The sequence below is a fragment of the Trachypithecus francoisi genome, unplaced genomic scaffold (assembly GCF_009764315.1).
Source record: "Trachypithecus francoisi isolate TF-2019V2 unplaced genomic scaffold, Tfra_2.0 Lachesis_group17, whole genome shotgun sequence".
Lineage (NCBI taxonomy): Eukaryota > Metazoa > Chordata > Mammalia > Primates > Cercopithecidae > Trachypithecus > Trachypithecus francoisi.
In genome coordinates, this window is record NW_022681462.1 from 86,729,087 (window position 1) to 86,756,809 (window position 27,723).

Sequence of the window (27,723 nt, forward strand, 5' to 3'; positions counted from 1 at the left end):
TTTCTTTAAATAAAATTAATTTCCAATATACTGAATTATATAACCTGAAACTTGTTCATCATAATTTAATAACAAAGCAGATACTGTGAATGTCTTCAGAAATAGAAGTACAATTCTGGCCAAGGTTTATAATCCTTCCTACAAATACCTCTACTTTCTCTGCTTCCTCCCTTAAGAGTCTTTTTTCTGTGCTCAACCTTAAATTAGCTCTCTTCTCTAATTCTCCACAAATATCCTGCAATTCCCATATATCTCAACTAAGATTCTCCAAGTATCTTCAGAAAGGGTTTATAAAAGTAAATTTACTTACACTACAATTCTGCATGGTTCTCAAGTGGGCAAAAATTTAAAGAAAAAATATTTTAAAAGAAAAAGAATTCTGCAGAAAGGGAGTGAGGCTGCGCAAGGGTTACGTGAATTCTATGTGATGATTCAACTGTTCGTTCCTTTTTTCATGCAGCATACTTTTACTGGGTAATTCCCATGTGTTAGCACTGTGCTAGGAATGGGAGAAGTGATGGCTCGTAACACCTGAAAGAGCTAGTGGTCTAGAGACCAGAGGTTCACAAAGTTTTGGTCTCAGGACCCCAAAAAAGCTTTTATGTATGTGAGCTATATGCATCAATATTTACATATTTTAAATAAACCCATTACATATTAACATTAAAAGAATAAAACATACATTATTTTGAAAAATATGTTTTTCCAAAATATAGAGAGAACATAAAACACATAAAATATAAAACAAAATTTAGTGAGAAAAGTGGCACTGTTTTATCTTACTTTTTTGAGACAGAGTCTCACTCTGTCACCCAGGCTGGAGTGCAGTGGTGCGATCTTGGCTCACTGCATCCTCCACCTCCCAGGCTTAAGCGAACCTCCCACCTCAGCTTCCTGAATAGCTGGGACTACAGGCACGCGCCACCATACCTAACTGATCTTTGTATTTTTTGTAGAGATGGGTGTTTCGCCATGTTGCCTAGGCTGGTCTTGTACTCCTAGGCCCAAGTGATCCGCTTGCCTCAGCCTTTCAAAGTGATGGGATTATAGGCATGAGCCACCACACCCAGCCAGCACTGCTTTAAATGTTTTCAATTCTCTTTTGTGTCTGGCTTAATGGAAGACCACTGGATTCTCATTTTTGCTTCTGTATTCAATGTTACAATATGTTGTTTGACTGAAGTATATGATGAAAACCCAGACTCAGCAGATATGTAGTTGGAAATGAAACTTGATAATCCCCTGCAAAAGTCTTGGGGACTCCTCAGGGGTCCTTGGACCACACTTTGATAACAGCTGGTCTGGTGCAATGATTTCTGAACTTTTTTGATCAAACATCTCATCAGTAAAAAATCTGAAAATATTCCCATCACTATATGCATATTTATTTAAATATACTATTTTGCTAATATACTATTCGGAAATAATATATTATAAACCATATACACATGAAATATACTGTACTATTAAATATACTATTTTGCTATACTATTATTAAATATACTATTAGCAAAACAGTATATTTAAGAGCACAGTATATTTTTTGTGTATATGGTTTATAGTATTATTTATTACAAACCATATACACATGAAATATTTAATACGAAAAATAAAAATGAACAGAAATGCTAATGTTTTTCCCAGTATACTAACGCACTGAGTACAAACTCATTGTGGGGACTATTGAACTACGAGAGACAGATATATACAAAGAGACGCAAGAGAATGTCAAAGAGGTTCTAAAAGATGAACTTGTCATTTTGTCCCACTAATAAGACACGAATCATGGAAGGACTAATTATTTTGGGGTTTTCTTCTATTTTAAAAATAAGGTAGGGAAACTTCCTTTCTCCTTCATCTGTGAATAATGGGGTTTATTTTCTGATTATAATGGTATTTATTATGGAAGATATAGAAAATAAGACAATAAAAAACTAAAATGATTATAACCTTTACATCCACAGATAATTACCATTAACATTTCTATGTATATCCTCCCAGTTGTATATTTATAAACTAGAATAATACCATACATATTGATTTATTACCTGCATTTTTTAAAACAATACATTTAAACACATTTTCATGACATTAAATTTTCTTTTGTTTTTTGAGACAGGGCCTCACTCTGCTGCCCAGGCTGGAGTACAGTAGCACAATTACCACAACTGTGGTAATAGGCTATTTTTTTCTCCAAGAATTGGTTTTGTACTGCCCACTATCTACTTCATTTCTTCCATAGATCTGGCAACTTGCTAACCTACAGCTACTTGGTCTACAACTCTCTGTGCTGCTCATTCATTCACCAAATATTTATTAATATGTGCTAAATATTAGACACTACTATCTTAGCTTGTGACCTAAAGAAAGCAAGCAGGCTAGGTGCAGTGGCTCACGCCTGTAATCCTAGTACTTTGGGAGGCCGAGATGGGCAGATCACCTGAGGTCAGGAGTTCAAGACCATCTGAGGTCAGGAGTTTTCAGTCTGGCCAACGTGGTGAAACCCCGTCTCTACTAAAATACAAAAATTAGCTGGGTATGATGGCAGGTGTCTGTAATCCCAGCTACTCGGGAGGCTGAGACGGGAGAAGGGCTTGAACCTGGGAGACGGTGGTTGCAGTGAGCCAAGATCATGCCACTGCACTCCAGCCTGGGCGGCTGAGTGAGACTCCGTCTCAAAAAAAAGAAAAAAGAAAAAAGAAAAAAGAAAGCAAGCATTCTAATGGTAGACTTGAAATTAAAATGAAAGGCTTAGCTGGACATGGTGGCTCACACCTATAATCCCAGAATTTTGGGAGGCTGAGGCAGGAGGATCGCTTGAGACCAGGAGTCAAGACCAGCCTGGGCAACATAATGAGACTTCGTCTCTACAAAAATAAGTAAACAAATAAAATAAAATGTAAGACTTGGGAACAGAGGAGAATTTCCTACAAGCTATTAGTATAAAACATGTTATATAATCAAAAGAGAATTCCCATAATCTTCAGCCCACAAATATGATATCCATGATAGCTTTAATAACTACTTATAAAGACAAAAGCGAGAGGGAAAGGAGCTGAAATTTCAGAATTCAATGCTGGCAAATTTCTAATATTTTAGATAGTAATTAAGGGTATTGGTAAATAAATACTGAAAAAGTTTACTAGTCAGTAGGCTTTCTGAATCCATTAAAAGTTATGACAACAGTATAACATTGAAAATGTATATTATATAATGTTAGCTTTAAAATACTAAACCAACAGTAAAATTACACATGCATATGGGCAACAGAAGTAGGCAACATAAAAACTGCTTATCAAGAAGTCAGGCTCATAAAACATTTATTTAGAAATTTTTCAAACAATATAGAGGGAAAGTTTCAGGGAATATTCCCTATATGTTCCCACCTAGAATCCTTATTTATCCCACATTTTAACTCTTCTCTTTCTTTTTATAAAATTATAATAAAACTGAGAAACAGGATCTAACTTGTAAAGTGGCTCCTAGGTTATACCCAGGTTCAGGCCATTCTTCTAAATCAACTTCAGCTGCATTGCTATTTTATAATACTAATACCAAACATTTAATAGCTCCATAATTTCAAAAGAAATTCACATATACTGTCTCACACCAATGACCCTGTCTGTTATTATCCACATGTCACAGATGAAAATGAAGCAATTATAGGTTCAAGTACTTATCTAAGATCAAAAGACTAGTAAGTCAATACCCTGGTTTTTCTAACTCTTGCTACATACAGCATTCTGTTAAACTTTATTGGACTCTATGATAAACATTTTGATTAGTGGTCTTCATATACTATCAGATACTGAATAATCAAAAATGAATTACTCTACATTTAATATATTTTCCTTACAAAAAGCAGTAAATTATACAAATCTATTTTAGCAAGATAATGAAAGCTAAAACATAAAAGAACTCAGTAAACAAACACTGTAATCATAAAATTGTACATAATCAAGATTTATATTATAGCATTTCAAACATGTAAATCTTTTATATAAACATCATTCCTACTTTGTCTCCTGGGAAAAATATTTCTTTTTTTTTTTTTTTTTTTTTTTTTTTTGAGGCGGAGTCTCGCTCTGTCGCCCAGGCTGGAGTGCAGTGGCCGGATCTCAGCTCACTGCAAGCTCCGCCTCCCGGGTTCACGCCATTCTCCTGCCTCAGCCTCCCGAGCAGCTGGGACTACAGGCGCCCGCCACCTCGCCCGGCTAGTTTTTGTATTTTTAGTAGAGACGGGGTTTCACCGTGTTAGCCAGGATGGTCTCGATCTCCTGACCTCGTGATCCGCCCGTTTCGGCCTCCCAAAGTGCTGGAATTACAGGCTTGAGCCACCGCGCCCGGCCTGGGAAAAATATTTCTAAGCATTTTTAAAGGAGAGTATTTCAAGATCTCGTAAGCTCGGGGTATTAAAACACCACTCAAGTAAGATGATCTACTAATTTTTTCTGAATCAACTGTGATTTTACCTTAGATATGAACTTGAAGTTAGATTTCTGATTTGAAAAATACGCATATTAGAAATAACATTCAAGTTAACATGATGCTATCAATGAAAGAGCTGAAAGGTCAAATCTCATCAAATGACCTCACAGATGATAAGGATGAGAAGGATATAACTGATAGTGATATAGCCACAGTTGTCTTAGAAAGCTGAGTAACCCTTTTCCAAAATGCTTGAGACTAGATGTGTTTCAGATTTCAAACATTTTCAGATTTTAAAATATATGCACATATATAATGAGATTATCTTGGGGAGGGGACCCAAGTCTAAACAAAATTCATTTAAGTTTCATAAAAATCTTATACACATAACCTGAAGGTAATTTTATACGTTTTTAATAATTTTGTGCATGAAACAAAGTTTTGACTGCAACCCATCAAGTGAGGTCAGGTGTCAAATTTTCCGTTTGTGGCTTCATGTCAGTACTCAAAGAAGTTTCAGGTTTTGAATTTTTTAATTAGAGATGCTGAATCTGTATATATACATGTCAGGTTCCGTTCTAAGCATAAATTATCTCAATCTTTGTAACAACACTGTGGAATACCACTATACCCAAAAAGAAACTAAAACTTAAAATAATAAATAATTTACCTACATCACACAGCTAATAGGCAGTTACACCCAGGATATAAACCCTGACAGTATTGATTTTATAATAATTAAAAGGTATCCAATTTACAGGGTCAACTATTTTAGAACAATAAGGAAAAATAAATACTTAATCAGTACTTACCTCTTCAGGCAGTTCACTGTACATGGTTTCAGAGGTAGACAATAAAAATATAGGTGAAAATGATGGTATATCTTGTAACAATGTCAGAAAAGTTGCTCTCACAGTTTCACTGACAGCTTCCCACCAATCCCCAATGTGAGGCATGTAAACAATACTAGGTACTGTTCTTCGAGCTTCACGAAAAATCTGATTAAGGAAAACAAAAATCTGATTAAGGAAAACAACCAGCACTAAACAACTCAAATTGATTATTCTACCCAGTAATCTCCAAATACATGAAATATGTCAGGCCTATTACAGTCATTAGTTTCAGCCTCGAAATTTAAGTTCAAGAAATGATACACAAGCCTTACACAGCTTCAGTCTACCCTTGCTCCACCAAAAAAAAGTTATGTTTTGCCCTTTAATTATTCTTATTCAGTATATATTAACAGTGGAAGGTATCAAATTGCTCCACTTATCTAGCATGTAAAGATAATAAAGCAAAACACCACTGTAAAATATGCTGCAAATAAATAGATAAATATACACCTATGGCACTCATGTGATATCCATAAACTTTACACAAAGAATAACAACACAGCTTACATTTTTGAGCACCTTGACTAAAATCATACAATATATAAATTAATCACTTTAACCAAGATGTACCACGCTACAGCTTAAAATTAATGAACTACCTGCTGAACCAGTCATTCACCTCCTCCCATTATCTTAGTTCAATATTTTATAAAATAGTCACAAAATACTCTAACTTACCTAAAGAGCAAATGATTAGCAAAGAGCTCTGAGACACTTCCATTGTCAGAAAATACAAAATCAAGTTTTCCTCAGGTGTTAAAAAGAGTCTTAACCATAGTTTCAATCACGCTGTACCAACACACACCAGTAGGGACCAGGTTGGCTATTAGTAAGCTGCCAAGCTGAATTAATGCCCCTTACTTATTAAGTCGACAGTTTAATATCACACCAACAAATTCTGACATGTTAATAGGACATTTCTCATTATCTTTAACAAGTTGAACTATAAAAATCTTTCTTCCATTTTGAGAATTCTATTCCTAAAATGCTCTACTTATTTTCTCTTATTTTTAACACATTTCAATTAGCCTATGTAATATACAAGATACAGAAATACGAATTAAGCTGGGCACGGTGGCTCACACCTGTAATCCCAGCACTTTGGGAGGCCGAGACAGGCAGATCACTTGAGGTCAGGAGTTCAAGACCAGCCTGTCCAACATGGTGAAATTCCATCTCTACTAAAAATCCAAAAATTAGCCAGGTGTGGTGGCGCACGCCTGTAGTCCCAGCTACTCAGGAGGCTGAGGCAGGAGAATCGCTTGAACCCGGGAGGCGGAGGTCGCAGTGAGCCGAGATTGCACCACTGCACTCTAGCCTGGGAGACAGTGAAACTCCATCTCAAAAAAAAAAAAAAAAAAAAAGAAAGAAGAATTTAATATTTAAAATGATTGGGATTACTGGAAACTATCCTAAGAATCAAAAGTATTATTTTTCTTTAATGAGTAAGCTTACCACTTACATACATTTCTTAAATAGTGTATTTTATACAGCTTTCAACCTTCTGTGTAAAATAAAAGATACTGCCAATTGAATAATAAACCAACTGAAAGAGGCTCAAATAGTAATTGGAAAAAATGTAGATGTTATGATCACTCACATCAAAAGTAATATTTGCTCCTTCCCTTCCTTAATATTTGCATATCCACCAATCCAGAACAGTTGTACAGTACAACTCCTTCAGGACTCTCAAATTTTGACCTTTTCTGCAAACACGTACCCTCCTATCCTGGATCTTGGAAATCCAAGGATTATTTTTTTCCAAAGTTCTTGTAGAAAATTCATAAGAGAAAAACAAGCATAAATATTGGCAAAAGGAAAGAACCATGCAGAAGCACAAAGGCAACTGAGGCATTTATTAAAAAAAAAAAAAAAATTACATGCCACCCAAATCAGGCATGGTTACATGGAAGACAGTGACCAACTCCTTTTGTCACTTTACAGTTCCCCACTCTGTGCTGGTAAAACAAGAGACAGTCAGCAAAGAAAGAAAGGTGATCATACGAAAGACTAACCAACTATAGGTTACTAAGAAACCTCACAAAGCCAATCACTTAATTCGGCCATGCAAGCTACCACATACATGCCCAGGGTATGAGAGAAGACAGGAAAACATGCCTTTAAAAAAATGAAATTTTGCCTTTGATTTTAGTACTTCTAGATTAGATTTTCCAGGAACATGTGCTGAGAACATCTACCATTAAAAAATATCAAAGAGGATGAGCAAAGCAACAGAAGGTTAAGTGATAATAATTTGACAGAGTCAGAAGTTAACTACAAGTATCTTAACTGTATTTGCAAGGGTGAACTACATACAATCATCACCAGTTCTAAGAGGTGAGGTTTGTTTTTTTTCTATTTCTTTTTTTCCTCCAATTGTCTCAAAATTAACATGATATTGAACTCAAACTGAACATGATATCGTATTGACCCCATTTAAAAATTTAGAAATTTTTCCACATTTCCAAAAAATTTCTTATTTTCATCTCATCTTCTCAAAATCAACAAATGGAATGTGACATCCTACTGGTCCAATAAAAAAAACTGGAGGCTTTTTACTTCCAAAGCCTTTAAGAAAATGTCCTTCTTGATAAAAAAAAAAAAAAATTAAACTATATTTGAAAACTTATTGGGGAAAAAAAATCAGGCAAGTCTAAGATGAACATGGAAAAATAAAAAGGCTTTGCCTTTCTGATCTATGAGTGTATAATTACATGAATTGAGAATTAACCTAACTACATGAAATACCAACATCTATGAAATATTTTTGTAATTTTTCTCCTAAGCCTTTAGAGGAAAACCATCCTTAATTTCTAGAAATACTAAAAAGCACTATTAAAACAAGCTTTCTTTTTAATTCCTTATTCTATGTCATCTCAGAATATTAAAATAAACTTTTATATTTTCTTTAGATTTATAACCAGCCTGTTCTAATTCCCATTTTGTAATAAAAATTCAAAAAGAACAGAGTTTGAGAATAGCATTTAAAAATTCTTAGCATATAAGCAATAGGAAAAAAAAAAGTTTAATCCTAGTATGATTTTTTTCTGTAATATAAAAACAGCTCTTGAGCAGTTTGCTGGTAACTTTTAAAGTGTGGAGTAAAATACACTCTGTGAAATCAAATACCAGATAATTCAGAATAGAAAAATATAGCCTAGTTTCAATGAAGCGGCAACTGGCTTGGGAACAAGTGATGCCATTTGAGAACTAGAAAAATACTCACCTATAGGGTGTCTTGGATTGGTGGATGTGCAAGGTGTAGTAGAAAACAGAAAAACTGTTATAGAAAAAAAAAAAGACAGTAGGCCAAATTACTGAACCAACCGTTTCAAAATACCTCTGACATGACCAGCACTCTTGCACAAGTAAAATGAACAAATACCAGCATATGTGAACTGTTCATTTTGATTCTTTATTACATTATACTCCATTTCCTTCTGACCTCCTTCTTGCCACAGACATCATAAGGACCTTAGATAACAAATTTTTTTTAAAACTTTCTTTATCTAAAAAAATCACAAACTACTTCCTCTAAATATTAAAGATATTAAAGGCAAAAATCAGGTCACTGAAGTTAGAAGTAGCCATCCAAGGAAGCAGTCATGATATAAACTGCACTTATAGTTACAAGAGTTCTAATCATCTCAAAAGCTAAACTTTGAAGTCAGCATTTTAGCCATCAAATTAAAATGTTCCATCCATGAAAATTTAGTGTATTTTTAAGTTAAGAATTTGTAGTCCCACAACAAGCCATTTCCTTTAGAAAGTGAAAACCACACAATTTTTAAACCCAAATGTGAATGAAGCAGAAGGCTCAAAGCCAGTATCACTTTTACCTGCCTAAAGAGGGCAATATAGAAAAGAAACAACTTTTGTCATCAAGAAACTTCCAGAACTTGTCTCAGTCACTTAACAGTATTATAAATATATTAAAATTATAAAACACAGGTAAAAGAAAAATGTTGGGAGCTACAACATCCTCAATGTTTATAAAATTAAAAGGCACTAATAAATAAGTTTAATTCTTTGTGCCATGCTATCAGAAATTATTAAAATAAATAATATCTGTGCATTGCTGGTGGCTTTATTCCATTTTTATTCCTTTACTCTATCTATTTATATTCCCTTTATCTAAGATTTATTGGGAATCTCTTGTGAAAAGAAAGCATGTCTAGATTCTAAAGATTCAGGATTCAATAAATAAGGTACAAATTTCTTTACATGCACACAAAATAAGCCTGTTATAAAACACATCTGTACTAGTTACTGAACTATGGTAGTAACACAAATTAGCATTTTATGAAAATTAAATCACTTAAATTCTTCTTCTTTCTAATATTTTCATTCCCTAAGGACTTCAAGAATTTCAGTAAGTATGATACACTCCAGGTCAGGATAACTTAACTTGTCTACAACTCAAAAAAAACATTATTTTTTAAGTGTTGCTACGGAAAAACTCAGATATCCATGTGAGCAAACACAAAAGCATCCAAAGTATACACAGACTCCTACAGAGAAATCCAGAAATCTATAAGCACAAACACAAGAGCAACCAAAGTATACACACAGGTAAGTACATTAATACCTTCATGCTAGTCAACCAAAAAGAATTTCCCCTGGGAAATTCTAGATAACAATTTCTCTCTGGGGAAATAAATGCATTTAAATTTTCACCAAGAAAAGACCTTATTCACCTTTTGAAATTATTCCCAACACCACATAGTACCTAAACTCCAAAGCTTTTCAGACCATATATAAATGCATTAATTGAATCAAACCTGTCTAATAATTAAAAAGATAAAATACAGCACACTTATCAGTCCCTTTTTTCCAAACCAACAATAGAAATATACAGGAGGCAAAAAATTATATTTGAGGATGTCAGAAAAGGATAATCATAGTTTTGTTTTTTAAGAGTGTTAATGCCAAAGGTCTTTTACTACCAATATTAATATCTCCTGCCTTGCTGTAGGACTCAATAATTACTTGTGAACTTAAGGGGGCAACCATAAATCTTCCAGGGTTCTCATTCTCCTTCCAAAGCCCTTGGAAGACTGTGAAATGCTCAGTAACATATGTGTGTACACACATGCGCATGCGTGCGCATTTGTTTCAGTAATAAATGTTGGACTAATGTCTAGTGACCAGCTAAAGTACTACAGCTCAAAGTGAGAGCTATTGAAAACCTAGAATAGTAATATCTGAGATGCATTTTTACAAAGTACAGATTCCTGGGACTCATTCCAAATTGAGTGAATCACAATCTATGGGCGTGGAGCCAGAAAATCAGAAATTTGTATAAGTACACTCAGGTGATTCTTATGCACACTAAATCTTAAGAAACAATACGAAAAACATTGCTTTTTAATATAGTAGATACTAACTCTGCCATTTTTTACTCCAGTTGATGATATTAATCAATAGCTGAGTCCGTCAGAAGGAGAAAAGAAAGTTCTATCATGTATATTCCTGTGCATGTATGTTTTTTTTTTTTTTTTTGAGGCGGAGTCTCGCTCTGTCACCGGGACTGGAGTGCAGTGGCCGGATCTCAGCTCACTGCAAGCTCCGCCTCCCGGGTTCACACCATTCTCCTGCCTCAGCCTCCCGAGTAGCTGGGACTACAGGCGCCTGCCACCTCGCCCGGCTAGATTTTGTATTTTTAGTAGAGACGGGGTTTCACCGTGTTAGCCAGGATGGTCTCGATCTCCTGACCTCGTGATCCGCCCGTCTCGGCCTCCCAAAGTGCTGGGATTACAGGCTTGAGCCACCGCGCCCGGCCGCATGTATGTTTTAAAGGACAGACATAAAATGAAACATGATCCCCACAATATAAAAAATATCAAGTAGGGGTCTCCCACCTTACCAAATATATACATACAGCCCTTTAAAAGTGATTTAAGATTCCCTTTAAGACTGCCTTTCATGTTCATGTTACACTACTAAATACCAAATTTAATTGATATTAGGTATTTTAGAGCCTGGGGAAAAGAGAAAATATGCAAGAATAACTTACCAGACTAAACTCTTATATTACACATCAATTTAGAGAGAGAACTCTGAGTACAGGAGGACTAGCTCCCAAGAAAGGTGAAGCAAAAAGGAAGAAATAAAAAGGAATACAGAACAGAAGAAAAGATAATCTTTTTCAGTCTTTCCAGTGTTTCACCACCTGACTCATGCACTCTCTTCCCTATAGCTTTTGTACACACTTATCACCTGGCTTACCAACATCTACCAATTATTTTAAAATCCCTCTTACATTATATAACAACTTCTTTTTGCAGAATTTGTTAGCAAAGACAGTGTTATATTTATGAATGTAAAATAATTTTAAATATGCACTTAAGACACATATAATCACAGATTAACCAAGACATCCGGTCTCTGGCCAGTGTTGCAGATAGAGTGCGGGTGTCTGCTATCAAGACTGCACTTCATGGCTCAGGTCCTGGCAGACTGACTATCCAGGAGGAGTCACTCTAGAGTAAGCTCTTCTAACCCAGAAGCTCTTAGGTATACACTGAGAAGATGAGATGCCTTAATGTACTAGAGAAAGTGAAATACAACCAAAATGATAGTGAGTTTTTGTTGTTTTTCACTATCAAGTGACACCTCTCTCCTTCCCACCAAAACAAAACAGTAGTAAAAGACAAGAAGTGTACAAGAGACCAGAGGATGTAGAATTCAAAGTTGGCCAAGCAGGATTCCGAAAGATGCCATGAAAAACATCAGAAAAAAAAAAAAAAAGAAAAGAAAAAAAAACCCTGTAACATCAATATATAGTTCACTACAACGCTTCCTAAGTGTTTCCTTACCTTTACTTAAATAACATTAAACCAGTAATGTTTGTGAATATATATACAAATTAGCCATAAGGAACAACTATAAACAAAAATAAAAAAATCTTTCTCACTTTGAAACTATTTCTCTTGGCCGGGCGCAGCGGCTCACGCCTAGATTACAACCAGCACTTCGGGAGGCAGAGGCAGGTAGATCACCTGAGGTCAGGAGTTCAAGACCAGCCTGACCAACACGGTGAAACCCCGTCTGTACTAAAAATACAAAAATTAGCTGGGCATGGTGGCGGGTGCCTATAATCCTACCTACTCGGGAGGCTTAGGCAGGAGAATCACTTGAACCTGGAAGGCGGAGGTTGCAGTGAGCCAAGATCACGCCATTGTACTCCAGCCCAGACAACAAGAGCAAAACCCTGTCTCCAAAAAAAAAAAGAAAGAAAGAAAAGAAAATTTTTCTCTTTTAAAGTGATTTTTTTCATCTTTAGTTTGCTCGATATAGTCAAATAAAAACTTCAAAAAAGAGAATTTTCCAAACAGTATAGCATACACTAAAAAGGCAAAGTTCACACATTTTCCAACCTTCCAGATTCCTTCTACCCAAGTCAATGCAACCATATTAACAGTTTTGGGGGATACTTGCTTTTTCACTAATGTCATCTTCATTTTTCCATTTCAGCCCACGTAAATCTACCTCATTCGTGTTAATGGCTAGACAGTATTCCTTCGTATGTCAAGATACACCACAACTAATTTTAGCTGGTCCCACGTGAAGGGATATTCAGTTTGTTTGCCTTTGTGTTTTGTGTGGCAATTACACAGGACACAGTGATAAATATACTTGTCCATTTAGCATTGAATACTTATAGCTAACATATCTTTAGGAAAAATTCCTAAACATAGAATTTCTGGGTCAAAGGGTATACGTACTTGAAATGTTATTTTCTTTTCTCACACTACATCAATGTGGTACTTGAAATTTTAAAAGACGGTGCCAGATTACACTCCAAAAATATCAAATAAATTTACATTTCCACTAAGTAAGTATGAGCATTCCACATCTCCAACAGGGCACTATCAAGCTTTTAAAAAAAAAAAAAAAACACAAATCTGATACTTTATTTTCACTTAAGTGAAGCTTAGAATCTTTTCACATCTGTTATTGGTTGCTTTTTCTTTTCCCCCATAAATATCATGTTTCTACTTTGCCAATTTTTATATTAGATTGCTATTCTTTCTTCTCACTGATTTTAAGGCATTTGTCCATATTTAGGAAACCTGTTCTCAACATATCTGCTACAAATATACTTTTTCCCAGACTATATCTATTAATTTAATTTAAGGAATGCTTTTCGTCATGTGTAATTTAAAATTTTATATAATCAAATTCCTTCATATCTTTATGTTTTCTAGCTTTTGTGCATTGCTTAGAAATTACTTTCACACATAAGATAATAAATACACTGACTTTGTGAATTTTTCCAGTACTTTTATAGTTCCACTGACCATGTAGAGTTCATTTTGGGCTATAGAAAAAGGTAGGAAATCCTAGTTTTATTTTGTTTTGCTTTTTCCCCTATTGGAGGAACTTGCTAGTTTTCCAAGACCATTTGGTAAATAATCCATTTATTCCATCTACTGATATGAAATGTCATCGCCATTGTGGTCATCACCACCAAATTCTACTTCTATAAAAGTCTAAGCATGAATTGTCTCTTCTGTTCTAATACTTTTGTCTATTCTTGCACAGGCACACATTCTTTATTACTGTAACTCTATTACACCCTTAAAATTTTGGTAGGGCCCCCTAATGACAGTTTTTCCTCTAGAATTCTCCTTGCTAGTCTCATATTTATTTTCTAGAAGAAACACAGAACTCTTTTTTTAACTTCTCTCCCTAAGTCTTGAGGAGATTATAATTGGAACTATACTTAATTTATACATTAATTTAGGAAAAAAAACCTCACAGTCTTTGAATTTAAAGCCTTACCATTCATTAGTTGTAAGCAGTAGCAGTGGCAACAACGGTAGTAGTAATAAGCATGAATATAACTAACTTTCATTGAGGACTATATGTCAGGCCTATTTGATAACCTCATGGTGTCATCTCTGTTTCACAGATGACAAAATTAAGGCTCAGAGTGTTAAGCTACTTGCCCAAGGTCACAACCACAACTGAGATTTTAGTCTGCATAATTTGACTTGAGTCTACACTCTGAATTAAATAAGTTTAACACAGTAATTATAAACAAGGTGTGCTTTTTCCTCTAAAGCTCCACATATTAACACAACATTATCATTAGTATGAAAACACTGTTAAGTATTCTAGCCAGGCATGGCTCTCTCTATGAAGATGGCACTGTGAAGTATTCACTGAGATATGCCCATCCCAAATCCCCAGACTTTCTTTTTCCTATATATATAGTGGTTCACTCCCAATGCAGAGATCTGCAGCAATGATCAGATCATGGGAGCTGAGAATAAGAGGTGATGAGAATATTGACATTTAATTGATATCTAAAGCAGAGAAACCATCTAAACTTTGCTATTTCTTAATATAAAGATTAATAGTAGTGTGTACACACACATGCACACACATACACACACTAGAAGTACATTCACATATGGAGTTGAATGCTCAACAGGTTTTTAACTGCCCAAATACATTTGAAATTTATCTATGTAGAACATTCCAACCCTCCTGCCTCAAAAGAGTCTATCAGAAGACTGAAGATAACAAACAAAATTCTTGGCTTTTGGTTTACCAAATAAGCTCCTGAGATCTCAAGGCAGAGATTTTAGTTTGAGACAACCAAATTTTGAAGTCTACAAGCTTGGTTTGAGACCCAAATGCCAAATCTCTACAGATATATTTACTTCTTTGGGAGGCCAAGAAGGGCGGATCACGAGGTCAGCAGATCGAGGCCATCCTGGCTAACATAGTGAAACACCATCTCTATTAAAAATACAAAAAATTAGCTGGGCATGGTGGCACTTGCCTGTAGTGTGAGCTACTCGGGAGGCTTAGGCAGGAGAATCGCTTGAACCCTGGAGGGGGAGGTTGCAGTGAGCTGAAATGGCGCCACTGCACTCCAGGCTGGGCAACAGAGTGTGACTCCGTCTCAAAAAACAAACAAACAAACATATATTTACTTTAGGGATATGGGAAGTATACAAAAGACTATCCCAGCTCTGGCCTCCTTAATAAAGATGGCTTCCTCCCCCCACCAAGAAGACTGATGATACTATGAAAGGCAGAGAGCAGCTTCTCTGGCCTTTGGGTTGGGAAACAAACAAATAAGGTATATCTTTCATATATTCAACTGTCCCCCCCAGCAACTTTTAGTTTTCTTCTCATAGTCCCTTCATACTGTTTCTGCTAATGTGTAAAATCTTTATGTGTCAAACTGGGAGCAAAATACTGGTAGACAGCATTTAATTGAGGGGTTTTGGAAAGAAACCTTTAAATAGGGCTTTAAAAGTGATAAAGTGCTGGTAGGGTGTTCATATCCAGAGACTGTGAGTAAGAGAAACTAAATCAATACTACTATGAATTGTTTAAAAAATGCATATTTCTTGCTACAATGTAGGAAATGGTCGGTTATAGTATATGTATTAAGTATCTGGAAAACGTAACTGGGAAAAAAACAACAAAATTGTGTAAAATGTTTTAAGTGTTACTACTCCAGTTATTTAACTCTAAAAGTAGGCTAAGTAGCAAAGTACAAAGTGGCATTCCTTTCTCTAATTTATTTATTTGAAACATTATTATTCAAACATTTAATGACCACTATCAGCTGGACACCTTGTCAGAGTTACAAAAATGGCTTAGATATGGTCCCTTGGCTCAAAAAATGTATTACCCTCATCCCTAGTTTCAATATGACATAATATATCCATGGTTATATATAACAACCTCAAGAAATATAAACAGCCCCACTAGAACTTTGCTTCACAAACCAGTAAATACAAAATAATTGAAAGTCAAATATCAAACACACAACTATCAACACAAATATCTATAATTTCTGAACTGCTATCACTATTCTAATATGAATATTAAATCCTGCTATCTCAAATTGGATATCATTTCCCCTTCTATGATAAGGCTCTAAGAAAAGACAAAAGTCTGAAACTGCTCTGAGACCACAGCTTTGAACAGAGGGTCAGAAAAAGGCAAAATAAACTCCCTTTCTACATACAATGCATAATGAAACAGGGTATTAAAATTCCAGTAAGGAAGATCATGAGAAAGACAATGAGCTCACTTAAAACACTGTATGCATCAAAAGGATCCTTTACACTAATACTAGAATGCCAATGAATAACCAACAAAAAGTTAATATTCATATCATACTCTGAAAAATCTTATCTGTAAACACTACACACTAGAAATATTACCAAAATAGAAGCAATAAGAAAGTCAGAAGTGCTCTGATGTGATACAAACCTACCTGTGCACATGATTCCTCAGGTGTTTTGGCACTAACTGAATAAAGTGCTGGGAGATCTAGTCTATGCACAGAGAATCTTTCTAGAGTGTGCAAAAGTGCTGGAGCAAGGTGAGAAGTTTGACCTGAGCCCCGTTCTCCAGATAGCAATAAGCGTGGCCTGTATGAGGTTGGCTGATGATATGGTGACCTGTAATACATGTAAGACACAATTATTTCAAAATCATATATTCTGAAGATAAATATGAAATATCAGGCAAATTTTTTACATTAAAACAATTTAACTCCAAATTAACAGAACTTTCCTATATTATTTTAGTACAGTGATTTATTTTTTCATTAATTATGGTTCTAAAATGTTGGTACCTCTGCCCATATTAATAACCAAGATATAAAAGTATAAAATCCACTTTACAGGCCAGGCGTGGCAGCTCACGCCTGTAATCCTAGCACTTTGGGAGGCCGAGGCTGGCAGATCACCTGAAGTCAGGAGTTCAAGACCAGCCTGGCCAACATGGTGAAACCCTGTCTCTACTAAAAATACAAAAATTAGCTGGTTGTGGTGGCGGGCATCGGTAATCCCAGCTACTCGGGAGGCTGAGGCAGGAGAATCACTTGTATCCAGGAGGCGGAGGTTGCAGTGAGTTGAGATCGTACCACTGCACTCCAGCCTGGGCAACAAGAGCAAAACTCTACCTAAACAAACAAACAAACAAACAAATAATGAAATAAATCCACTTTAAAATAAAATAACCTTGGTATTCCTGCTATCATACCACATATATTAACTTGAAGATGCATTAAACTCCAGTATCATTTAGTTATTAATTATCCAAGGTTAAATGTTAGGAATCTTACTTTTTGACAAAGAGGTGGATCTGAAGATTATTCCAAATGTAGGACTCAATTAACAGGCAGGGCCTTTAGGAGGTGATTAAGTCATGAGTGGTCAGCCCTCATGAATGGATTAGTTATATTATCAAAGGGCTTGATAATAAAACTAGCTAGCTTCAATCCCTTCAATCCCTTCTGCCATGTGAAGACATTACTGGTCACCTCCAGAGGAAGCAGTGCTCAAGGCATCATCTTAGAGGTAGAAACCAAGCCCTCACCAGACACCAAATCTGCCAGAGCCTTGATCTTAGACTTTCAGCCTCCATAACTGTGAGTAATAAATTTATGTTGTTATGTTCTCACTCATAAGTGGGAGCTGAACAATGAGAACACACGGACACAGGGAGGGGAACATCACACACCGGGGCCTATGTGTGGGTGGGAGACCAGAGGAGGGATAGATAGCATCAGGAGAAATACCTAATGCAGATGACGGGTTGATGGGTGCTGCAAACCACCTTGGTAGGTGTATACCTACGTAACAAACCTGCACATTCTGCACATGTATCCCAAAACTTAAAGTATAATAAAAATAAATAAATATATTTAGGTTGTTTATAAATTACTCCGTTTAAGGTATTTTGTTATAGCAGCAAGAACAAACTAAAACAATCACAATTTTTAAAATAACAAATATATATAAACTTCTTCCAACACATATTATTTCTGTAACAACAAAAACTAACTGTTCCTACCCTGACAGATGACATCTAAAGCCCCATACCAGAGAAGGAAAATATATTAAACCAAACTTGAACTTGTCATTTCGAGATTCTACAGCACCATTAAAATAACAAATGAAACAAAGTTTACTCTCACTGTGGGGAGTCCTAGACATTCTAAGGCAATACAATAAGAATAAAGCAAATTTCAAATGGAACGAATAGAAAGCAATAAAGGAAAAAATTGACACCTGTAAAGCATATGCTTATGTAGTAGCAAATCCAAGAAATCAACCAAAAACTGTCAGAATCTACGAGCAAAGTAACAAGACAGAAGAAATAGAAAAATCAATAGATTTCCTAAACACCATCAATAACCAATGTAAAAAAGGAAAGGAGATCCTATTCACTGCAAAAAAATAAAAAAATTAAAAGGTAAAACAAACATTATCAAATTATAGTCTTAGCAAGAAAAGAGTAAAACTGAGCCTGAACACAAAGACTAAATATATAAAGACGTCAATTCTTCCTAATCCATTTACTTTTTCATTTTATACGCACAGGATTTTCAAGTTGAAATCCCAAAAGAATTTTTGGGAAGAGGGGAGTTTCAACTTATTTACAACTTTAACTGAAAGAATAATCAAGTAAGAACATCAAGAAAACTTTTTAAAAACATGCTATCACCTGGGCGAGGTGGTTCACGCCTGTAATCCCAGCACTTTGGGCGGCTGAGGCTGGTGGATCATGAGGTCAGGAGATTGAGGCCATCCTGGCTAATACAGTGAAACCCCGTCTCTACTAAAAATACAAAAAATTAGCTGGGCATGGTGGCACGTGCCTGTAGTCCCAGCTACTCAGAAGGCTGAGGCAGGAGAATCATTTGAACCTGGGAGGCAGAGGTTGCAGTGAGCTGAGATCGCGCCACTGCGACAGAGCAAGACTCAGTCTCAAAAAAGAAAAAAAAAAAGCTACCAATTTTAATGCATTCAAACATGTTTTAGTAACAAGCACTTCACAGAGATTTCTTGTTCAATTTTCTTAACAATTCTGTGAAACACATAGTTTCATTTTATTAAACAGATAAGAAACCAGGGCGCGTGGAGGTTAGCTATAAAGTTGTATAACCAGATGGAAGAGTTCAAATTGTCATTCAAGCCCATTTGACTGCAAAGCCCAGGTTCTGAACTCACTATGTTAAGATGTGTCCTACTTTATACTGAAACACATTATAGAATAACAGTTAATAGAATGTAGAATATACCAAAGAAACAGAATTAAACATAAAAGGCAGTCTAGGAAATGATTAATCGTAATCACTATATGAAGGAATTTCATATAAAATGAAATAATGTATATGCATATAAATTTATAATACTTTATATGACTAAAATAGTTATGATTCATAGTAAAATGCATATAAAATATTTTATTTTATACTATAAGATGATATGAATTATAATATATAATATATACATTTATATTAATATAAATTTATAAAATTTATAAGAATTTGTATTTTCTTATATGAAATAATTTCATATAAGAAAAGAATCATAAAAACAAACGAGGGCAACACAGTGGCTCACACCTGTAATCCCAGCACTTGGGAGACTCAGGTAGGCAGATCATTTGAACCCAGGTGTTCTGAGACGAGCCTGGGCAACATGGCAAAACCCCATCTCTACAAAAAATTTAAAAACAAAAAAATCAGCCAGGCTTGGTGGTGTGCACCTGTAGTCCCAGCCACCAGGAGGCTGAGGTGGGAGGATCACATGTGTCCAGGAAGTCAAGGCTGTAGTGAGCCACGATGGTGCCACTGCACCCCAGCCAGGGTGACAGAGTGAGACCTTATCTCGAAAAATAAAATAAAAAGAACAGAAATGGATGATAAAATAAACGTTTAAAAACGGAGGAGTCAGGTCATTTCACAGCATAAGCAAAATGAATTCTAACACAAAATTTAAATTTAAAAATTCACATATTTTTAATTCATAATAATCTAAAAACCTCTGTAACTCAAAAATTATAATCTGAACCAAATAGCAAACAACCAAATGGCATAAAGAATTTGTCATACAGCAGGGCACAGTAAATGCCTGTAATCCCAGCTACTTGGGAGGCTGAGTTGGGAGGATGACTTGAGCTCAGGAGTTCAAGACACCTGGGCAACATAGAGATCCCATCTGAAAAAAAAAATTGATAGAAAAAGCATAAAAAGAAAATTTAATAAAAAGAATTTGTCATAAACAGGAACGGTTCTTAATGTACAAAGAGTTTATATGCATAGTTTTTAAAAAAACCTCCATGGGCAAAGGAAGAAAACAGACAATTCAAAAAGAAAATAGAAATAGGAAACTTTTTCAAATGTTTATTTAATTATATAACTATAGAATGCCTCCCATGCTGAATGCCTTAGCCCTAAGTATCAAACAATACCAGTGTTGTCATAGAGCACATAATTGAGTGGTATTTAGTAAAAAAGTTAATACACAAATTGCCATAATTCAATGTGATTAGTAAGTGGTACTGTGTAAGTACACAGTGCTATGGAAGATACCAATTAGAGACTCATAGAAGCCATTCCTGGAAAACTGTTACCAAGACAGAAACCCAACAGATTGGAGGTACAAGAGATGAATTCCAAGACTGCAAAACAGGATGCACAAAGGAACAAAGGTTAAAAAGAACATGGCTCTTTGGGATAACTGATACAGTTCATATAGCCAGTTTTGGTTTTATTTGTTTGTTCGTTTATTTTGAAGTACTGGGGACAAGTTGTAGAGGGTGTGGTAAAGGTACTAGGGTGGGAGAGAAAAAGGAAGGTAAATTAGACTACGAAGGGCTACAAGGGTTCTGTAAGCCATGTTAAAAGTTTGGAATGTGGCCCGGAATGGTGGCTTACACCCATAATTCCAACACTTTGGGAGGCCAAGGCGGGCAGATCACAAGGTCAAGAGATCGAGATCATCCTGGCCAACATGGTGAAACCCCGTCTCTACTAAAAATACAAAAAAATTAGCCAGGCGTGGTGGCAGGCACCTGTAGTACCAGCTACTCAGGAGGCTGAGGCAGGAGAATGGTGTGAACCCAGGAGACAGACCTTGCAGTGAGCCAAGATCGTGCCACTGCACTCCACCCTGGGCAACACAACAAGACTCCGTCTCAAAAAAATAAAAATAGAAATAAAAGTTTGGAATGTGTACTGAAGACAATAGGGAAGCATTAAGATACTTTAGAGCAGCAAGATAATCATATACAAGTTTAGGGCAGATAACTATCTCAGCATGTCAGTATGGGAAAGGGTTTTGAAAGAAGGCAAATGAGAGGAAAGATAATCAGGCATCTGCTATAGTAAGCCAAGCATGAGATGTGAATGACAATTCAACAAGAATAGTGTTAGAGGAAGAAGGAATAGCCTGTGATGAGACTTACTTAGTAAGAAAAATCAAAAAGACTTGGTCATTGACTAGACAAAGAAAGAAATAAAAGGAAAGAAGTTGAGAATGATGTCAAATTCTAGCTGAGACAACTGAATGAATGGTGGCTCATAGGAGTCACAGGGAGAGAAGGAGCGATATAGTCCAGCTATGTATGGAAAGATCCATGGTACAACAAAGGGGAGATGGGTCACTGGTCAGGGTCTGAAGATCAAGAGCAATCTAGGCTTGAGAACGAAACGGTAGTCATTAACAAAGAGATCAAAAAATTGAGAAAACATAAATGAAAATAATGATAGACACCTTTTATCTGTTAGATGAATAAACCAAAAATTAATTTCAACACCCATTATCAATGAGAGGATGGGAACATTGATATCCTCATAACCAGTAGAAGAAAAGCACAACTCTTCTGAAATTATATGTGATAGATCTAAAGATGCCAAAATGTATGCCCAAAAGTATTCAATAACTCACTCCACTCCTAGGGACTCCCCAACCTCTTACTGTCTTCTATATTTTTTCCCATAGTACTTATCTTCTAACATTTTATCTATCTAGCAAGCTATTACATTTATTGTTGTACTGTCCATCTCCTCCATTTAAAAATACAAGTTCAATGAGGGCCAGGATCTTACCCTATTTTGTTCACTGCCCTATCCCAAGTACCCAAGACAATGTCTGGAACATGATGGGCACTTTCACAAAACATTTGAATGAGTGAATGAATATATGAAAGAACAAATAAACAATTCAACCAAACAAAAAGATACTATATTCATCTATCTGGTTTGTAAAGATTTTAAAAGACAGTGCTCAGAACTGACAATGGTATAAAAAAAATACCACTCTCATACATTAGTATGAGAAATGTAAACTAGTACAAGCCTGGAATGCAATTTAACAATCTGTGTCAACATGTTAAATGTATACACTCTGACACAGCAATTGCAGTTCTTAAAAATTTATCTTACGCTTTGAATCAGATAGTGGTGTAAAGATGTATACTTAGAAACAAATCTATTGTTTATAAAAGAAGCTTGAAACCTTCAAATTTTACCAATAAGGGTCTACAAATTGTGGAATATCCAAAGTGTAAGATAATATGCAGCTATCTTAAAATAGTGGTATTAAACATATGCTGATATGAAATAATATTCCAAACATAGTGAAAAAGTAAGTTATATTAACAACTTATAGGAGGATATAATCCAGATAATGTATGGGTCTATACATTATACATGCATAGAGAGAACATGGAAGTGTGGTTACCAAAACTTTAACAAATATTACCTGCAGGTGCTGGGGCTTTAATTTTTACTTTCTTCTTTATGCTCTTCTTTATTACTTGAATTTTCTACAGTGTATATCATCTTTCTAATCAGAAAAAACAAAGCTATTTTCATTTGAAAAACCTCAGAAAGCTCTGTTTCTAATCACCCTTATGGTAATACAAAGTAAGAAAGAAAATTTATTTTCCATCATAAGGCTTCTCTACCAGATTGGTAAACCTTAACTACCTTGACTTCTCCTTTATATTAAATGTAAAAAAAAAGAAAAGGTTTCCACACTGTTTCAGGAGACTATTTCCAGAAATCCACCAGCAAGAACCTAGGCTAGTGTGACTAAAAACCAGCACTAAAGTTACATTTTCTTCTGACCAAGCAGTTTTTTTTCTGCATTCATCTGTAATACTAATACATCTTGCTCAAACAGAAAACTAAACCAACCAAACAAAAAAGACCGTATGTTGCCCATCTTAAAGGCCTTAATTCTACAGTGTATGCTTCTTGGAGAGTGTGAAATATATTGCTCAACTTACCTAAAGAAGCAATGCAATTCCCTAGCTCTTACTAAGCTCAGAAATAAGTTGGAAAAATATGATCTTAGGAAACAAACAGCACAGATTCTGGCTCTGCCACCTGCTAGCAACATGATCATGGGCAACTTATTTAACTTCTGTGTGCTTCAGTTTCCTCATCTATAAAATGAAGATACCACAAATGCAATATGATTGTTGAGAGGCCTATATATATTACTGAATATGAAGCACAGATCTTTACACACCAAACGTGTATCTAATTTGTAAAAAGCCCTCAGATGCAAACTCCTAACCCTTCATAATGAAAAGGACAGCAAATATCACTTTCTCCTGTGAGAACTTCTCAGATTTCCAGCAGAATTAGTTCTGCTTTCATAGCACTTTCAAAATATTGAAATGTTTGTCACCCCCATAGTGAGATCTTCTCCAAAGTAAGAACTATGTTATATCTTATTCATGCTTATGTTTTCAGTATCTCATACAATGCTGGCATAGGGTAAAAAAAGAAAAATTGGATAAATGGGTCGGTGAACAAAGAAATAAGTTAATAAATATTACTAAAACATCTAAAAAATGCTTATTCTAGAATATAGTTGTCGCATTACTTAATGAAAGTCAAATCAATGAACTCGAAAAGCTTATGTAAAAAAAGCTAAAATTAAACCAGTTCTTTCAGAAAAGCTAAAACAAAATGAGCCATACCAATGTCTCACATTAAATCAGCGGCAGGAAACGTCCTCAATAAAAAGTTAAAACTTAACACTGGACATGATACTTTCTAATATCAAAATCTATTTCTGTATTCCTTTACTGACAACAATTATCTTATAAAATTAAACACGTCTTTTGATAGTTTCTTTGTTTCTGCTACTACATAATACAAATTCAAATAACTATAACTGTCAAACACACATACACACAGAGAGAGAGAGAGGGAGAAAGAGAGGTAGGGATAGAGAAGGAGGGAGGGAAGAAGAGACGGAGAGGGAGAGAAAAGGAAGGAGAGAATGAGGGAGGGAAGGAAAGAGGGAGGGAAAGAGAGAGGGAGGGAAAGAGAGAGGGAGAGAGGGAGGGAGGGAGGGAGGGGGAGGGAGGGAGGGAGGGAGGGAGAGAGAGAGAGAGATAGACAGACAGAGACAGGCTAGCCAGGTGAAAGGCCAAAAAAAAAAAAAAAAAATGGCTTTCCCATAACTATCAATAAAACAAATTTGTAAAATGTTGTAATAGCCTATAAAAAGACTTCCCCGAGAGCATAAAAGGAAGGATCTGGAGAAGAAGAAAAAAACTTACAAAGAGTTTGCTATTAAAGAACATATGAAGAAAAAAAGAGAAGATGAAAGTAATTTAGCCTCATTTTAAAAAACGAAAAACAAGAAAGGGTTATCAATGCAAATAATCAACATTTCACCAAAATCTACACAGGAAAACTTCAAGTTGGAGACTTAAATTTGTTCAAAATATTAAAAGTACACACAATCCAGCCTCTTCTAATAGAAGTGCTATTAGATCTACCTAATGGAAGCTTTATGGTTCTTCAACTATGGGCTAATTATGTAAATGCAAGTAAAGATGCTGTTAGTGTTTGAACACTACTTGGCCTCTTAATTTAAAATCAGATTTGCACTAAAAGTGTTTACCTAGTATAGTGCACAGCAAAAGTTGCTTTAACACAGATAATAAAAGGGTAAATGTAAATTGAAAAACCATGAAATTCAAATTATAAAAGTATAATGTTTCTAGAAAATCAAAAAGTTATTTAATTACTGAACAATTTCTAAATCAAAATCTCTTTTGTAGCCTTAGAGACCTAAATGATCATCTAAAGTTTATTACAAATTAAAGTACTCCAGATCATGGCTAATATTTCAGTTCTGTCCTTTAAATAAAAAGCAATAAAGTTGGGGCTCATGAGTTGACTTTCTAAGGGTAAGCCTTCCTCTGCCTCCATGGGGAAAAAAAATTCACCCCATCACTTTAAAAAAAAAGTAAACTTGGCCGAGTGCAGTGGCGTACGCCTATAATCCCAACACTTCAGGAGGCCGAAGCGGGCAGAGCACCCGAGGCTTGAGACCAGCCTGGACAACATAGTGAAACCCCATCTCTACTAAAACTACAAAAATTAGCTGGGCATGGTAGCGCACACCTGTAATCCCAGCTACAAAGGAGGCTGAGGCACAAGAAAAGCTTAAACTCAGGAGGCAGAGGTTGCAGCGAGCTGAGATCGTGCCACTGCACTCTACGCTGTACAACAGAGTGAGACTCTTGTCTCAAAAAAAACAAAGGAAAAAAAAAAAAAGAAAAGTAGCAGGAAAGATTCTTCTAGTTGGAGGAAAAAAACACCTAAGTAGTTAACCAACAAGCTATTACCACATGAAAAAGAATACATAGTAAAAGTTTTCCAGAATTGTGTCCAAATAACAGAAAAACAATATCCTCACAGTTATAACCATTATAACCATAAGTAAAAATATATTATAATTCTAATCATAAAGTATCAAAAATCGCTCTAAATACAAAGAAATTTGATATAAATCACTCACATTGTAAAATGAAGGTAGGGTTTATGTATAGCAGCAGCTGATGACTGTTTCTTTGGTGATCCTGAGTGACAATGGGTCTCAAAAATTGATAAAGCATTTTCATCTTCACTATCCTCTAAAATTAAAGTTTCTATATCTGTTTAAAAAAATCACAATATTATGAGGCTTATAAAGTCATTTAATATTAGTGCCTTACCAAAGCTAAGAAAACTTGGGTTAAAAAATCAAATGACATTAATAAGTGATCTATCAAATAATACAGGCAAATTGACAAACTGCAGCTTTTGAAATAACTTATAAACAAAATTAATAAAACATTTTCACCTTTACAGACTATTAAGTATTATGAGAGATAATTTGGAAGAACTCACTGACTGGCTTAAAAAAAAAAACAAGTCTGGAAAAGAAGTGGCACTCTCATAAAATCCCACCTATTTAACTAAAAATCTCTGAGTTAATTTTGACCAAAACCAGTCCATTTCATATTTGGTTTAATCAGTAGGTCAGCTGAATCAAGGCCAGTTCTTATAAAAGCAACAGGAACAAACTGACCCTTATTTTTTAAAGAGGATACACCTTTTCAAGGAAGACTTAGTCTAGTTAAAATGGAGTCAGAAATTCCGTCAAAGCTAATCTTAAAAATACACTCATTCATACAGCATTATTCTCTCTATGGGCCTTCGGTTACCACTCAGGGAACTAACTAGAACTAAAATCTCTACTGGGAATGCAACACTTAAAGCCTCACCTGGACTACCAACAGCTATACTTCAAACATGCCTAATCAAAAGTGACAGTTCATTCAATAAAAAGCAATGCTACATGTGTACGGGATATGAGAGAGAATTAAGATTAAGAGAAATCATACCCTTTCAAAACAAACAAAAAATATGCAGATGCATTCTAAAATTAGATACTAAATTATGCTGGCAGATAGAGATCTCAAGTGGCTTTTAAAAGCTAAATATTTAATCGAGACCATCTTGGCTAACACAGTGAAACCCCCTCTCTACTAAAAATACAAAAAAAATTAGCCGGGCGTGGTGGCAGGCGCCTGTAGTCCCAGCTACCAGGGAGGCTGAGGCAGGAGAATGGCGTAAACCCAGAAGGCGGAGCTTGCAATGAGCTGAGACGGCGCCACTGCACTCCAGCCTGGGCGACAGAGTGAAGACTCCATCTCAAAAAAAAAACAAAAAAAAAAAGCTAAATATTCAGTACAAGTCATATTTTAATCTGGGAAATAACTGAGTATCTTTTGAGTGATAATTTCATATAGAAGGAAATGATATTTATCTAAGAAAAACATTAAAGGTCAAAAGAAGCCAGAATAAATAATATGACTAAATAGCTAAAAATCAATTACTGATAATCAAATAAAATTTGGTTGCTCTTCTCCACTGGTCATGTCAACTAGTTCTACCAACTGAAACTAAAGCATACTTTACATTTACACACAAAAAAGCTATAAGAAAACATAGATAGTAACGCTATAAAATGGTAATTCAAAAATGGAGATAAGAAGCTATGATGAAAGAAAAGGTTTTTATGATTTTCTAAAGGTGACATAAGTTTTTTGGGAAGTTTTGGTACATAAAATACATATGAAATACATTTCCAGTTATAAAATTCAGAAATAAAAAATACACAAATCATGGTACGGTGCCTGGCTCACAGATATTCAGTAAAATATTCATTCCCCTCTGCCAAATTTAAGAAATCAGGTATTCCATGAGATATCTTATGTGACTCTGTCACTAAACAATTAAAGTTTCTGAAAAATATATTTATGACAGAAG

At 35.3% G+C, this 27,723-nt stretch overlaps 1 protein-coding gene across 3 annotated transcripts in view; it reads right to left on the reverse strand.

Annotated features, from left to right (window-relative positions):
- The window catches only part of ATAD2B (ATPase family AAA domain containing 2B), a 230,279-nt gene that overhangs the window by 97,570 nt on the left and 104,986 nt on the right, over positions 1 to 27,723 (reverse strand). For all 3 annotated transcript variants that reach the window (XR_004428482.1, XM_033176396.1, XM_033176395.1), the window contains exons 17-19: positions 25,928 to 26,063; positions 16,573 to 16,759; positions 5,241 to 5,426 (exon numbers count right to left, since the gene is read on the reverse strand). Coding sequence is in view for 2 of the 3 variants with exons in the window: in XM_033176396.1 (XP_033032287.1) it covers positions 5,241 to 5,426; positions 16,573 to 16,759; positions 25,928 to 26,063 (509 nt within the window). In the remaining variant the exon portion in view is untranslated. The remainder of the gene's footprint in view (positions 1 to 5,240; positions 5,427 to 16,572; positions 16,760 to 25,927; positions 26,064 to 27,723) is intronic.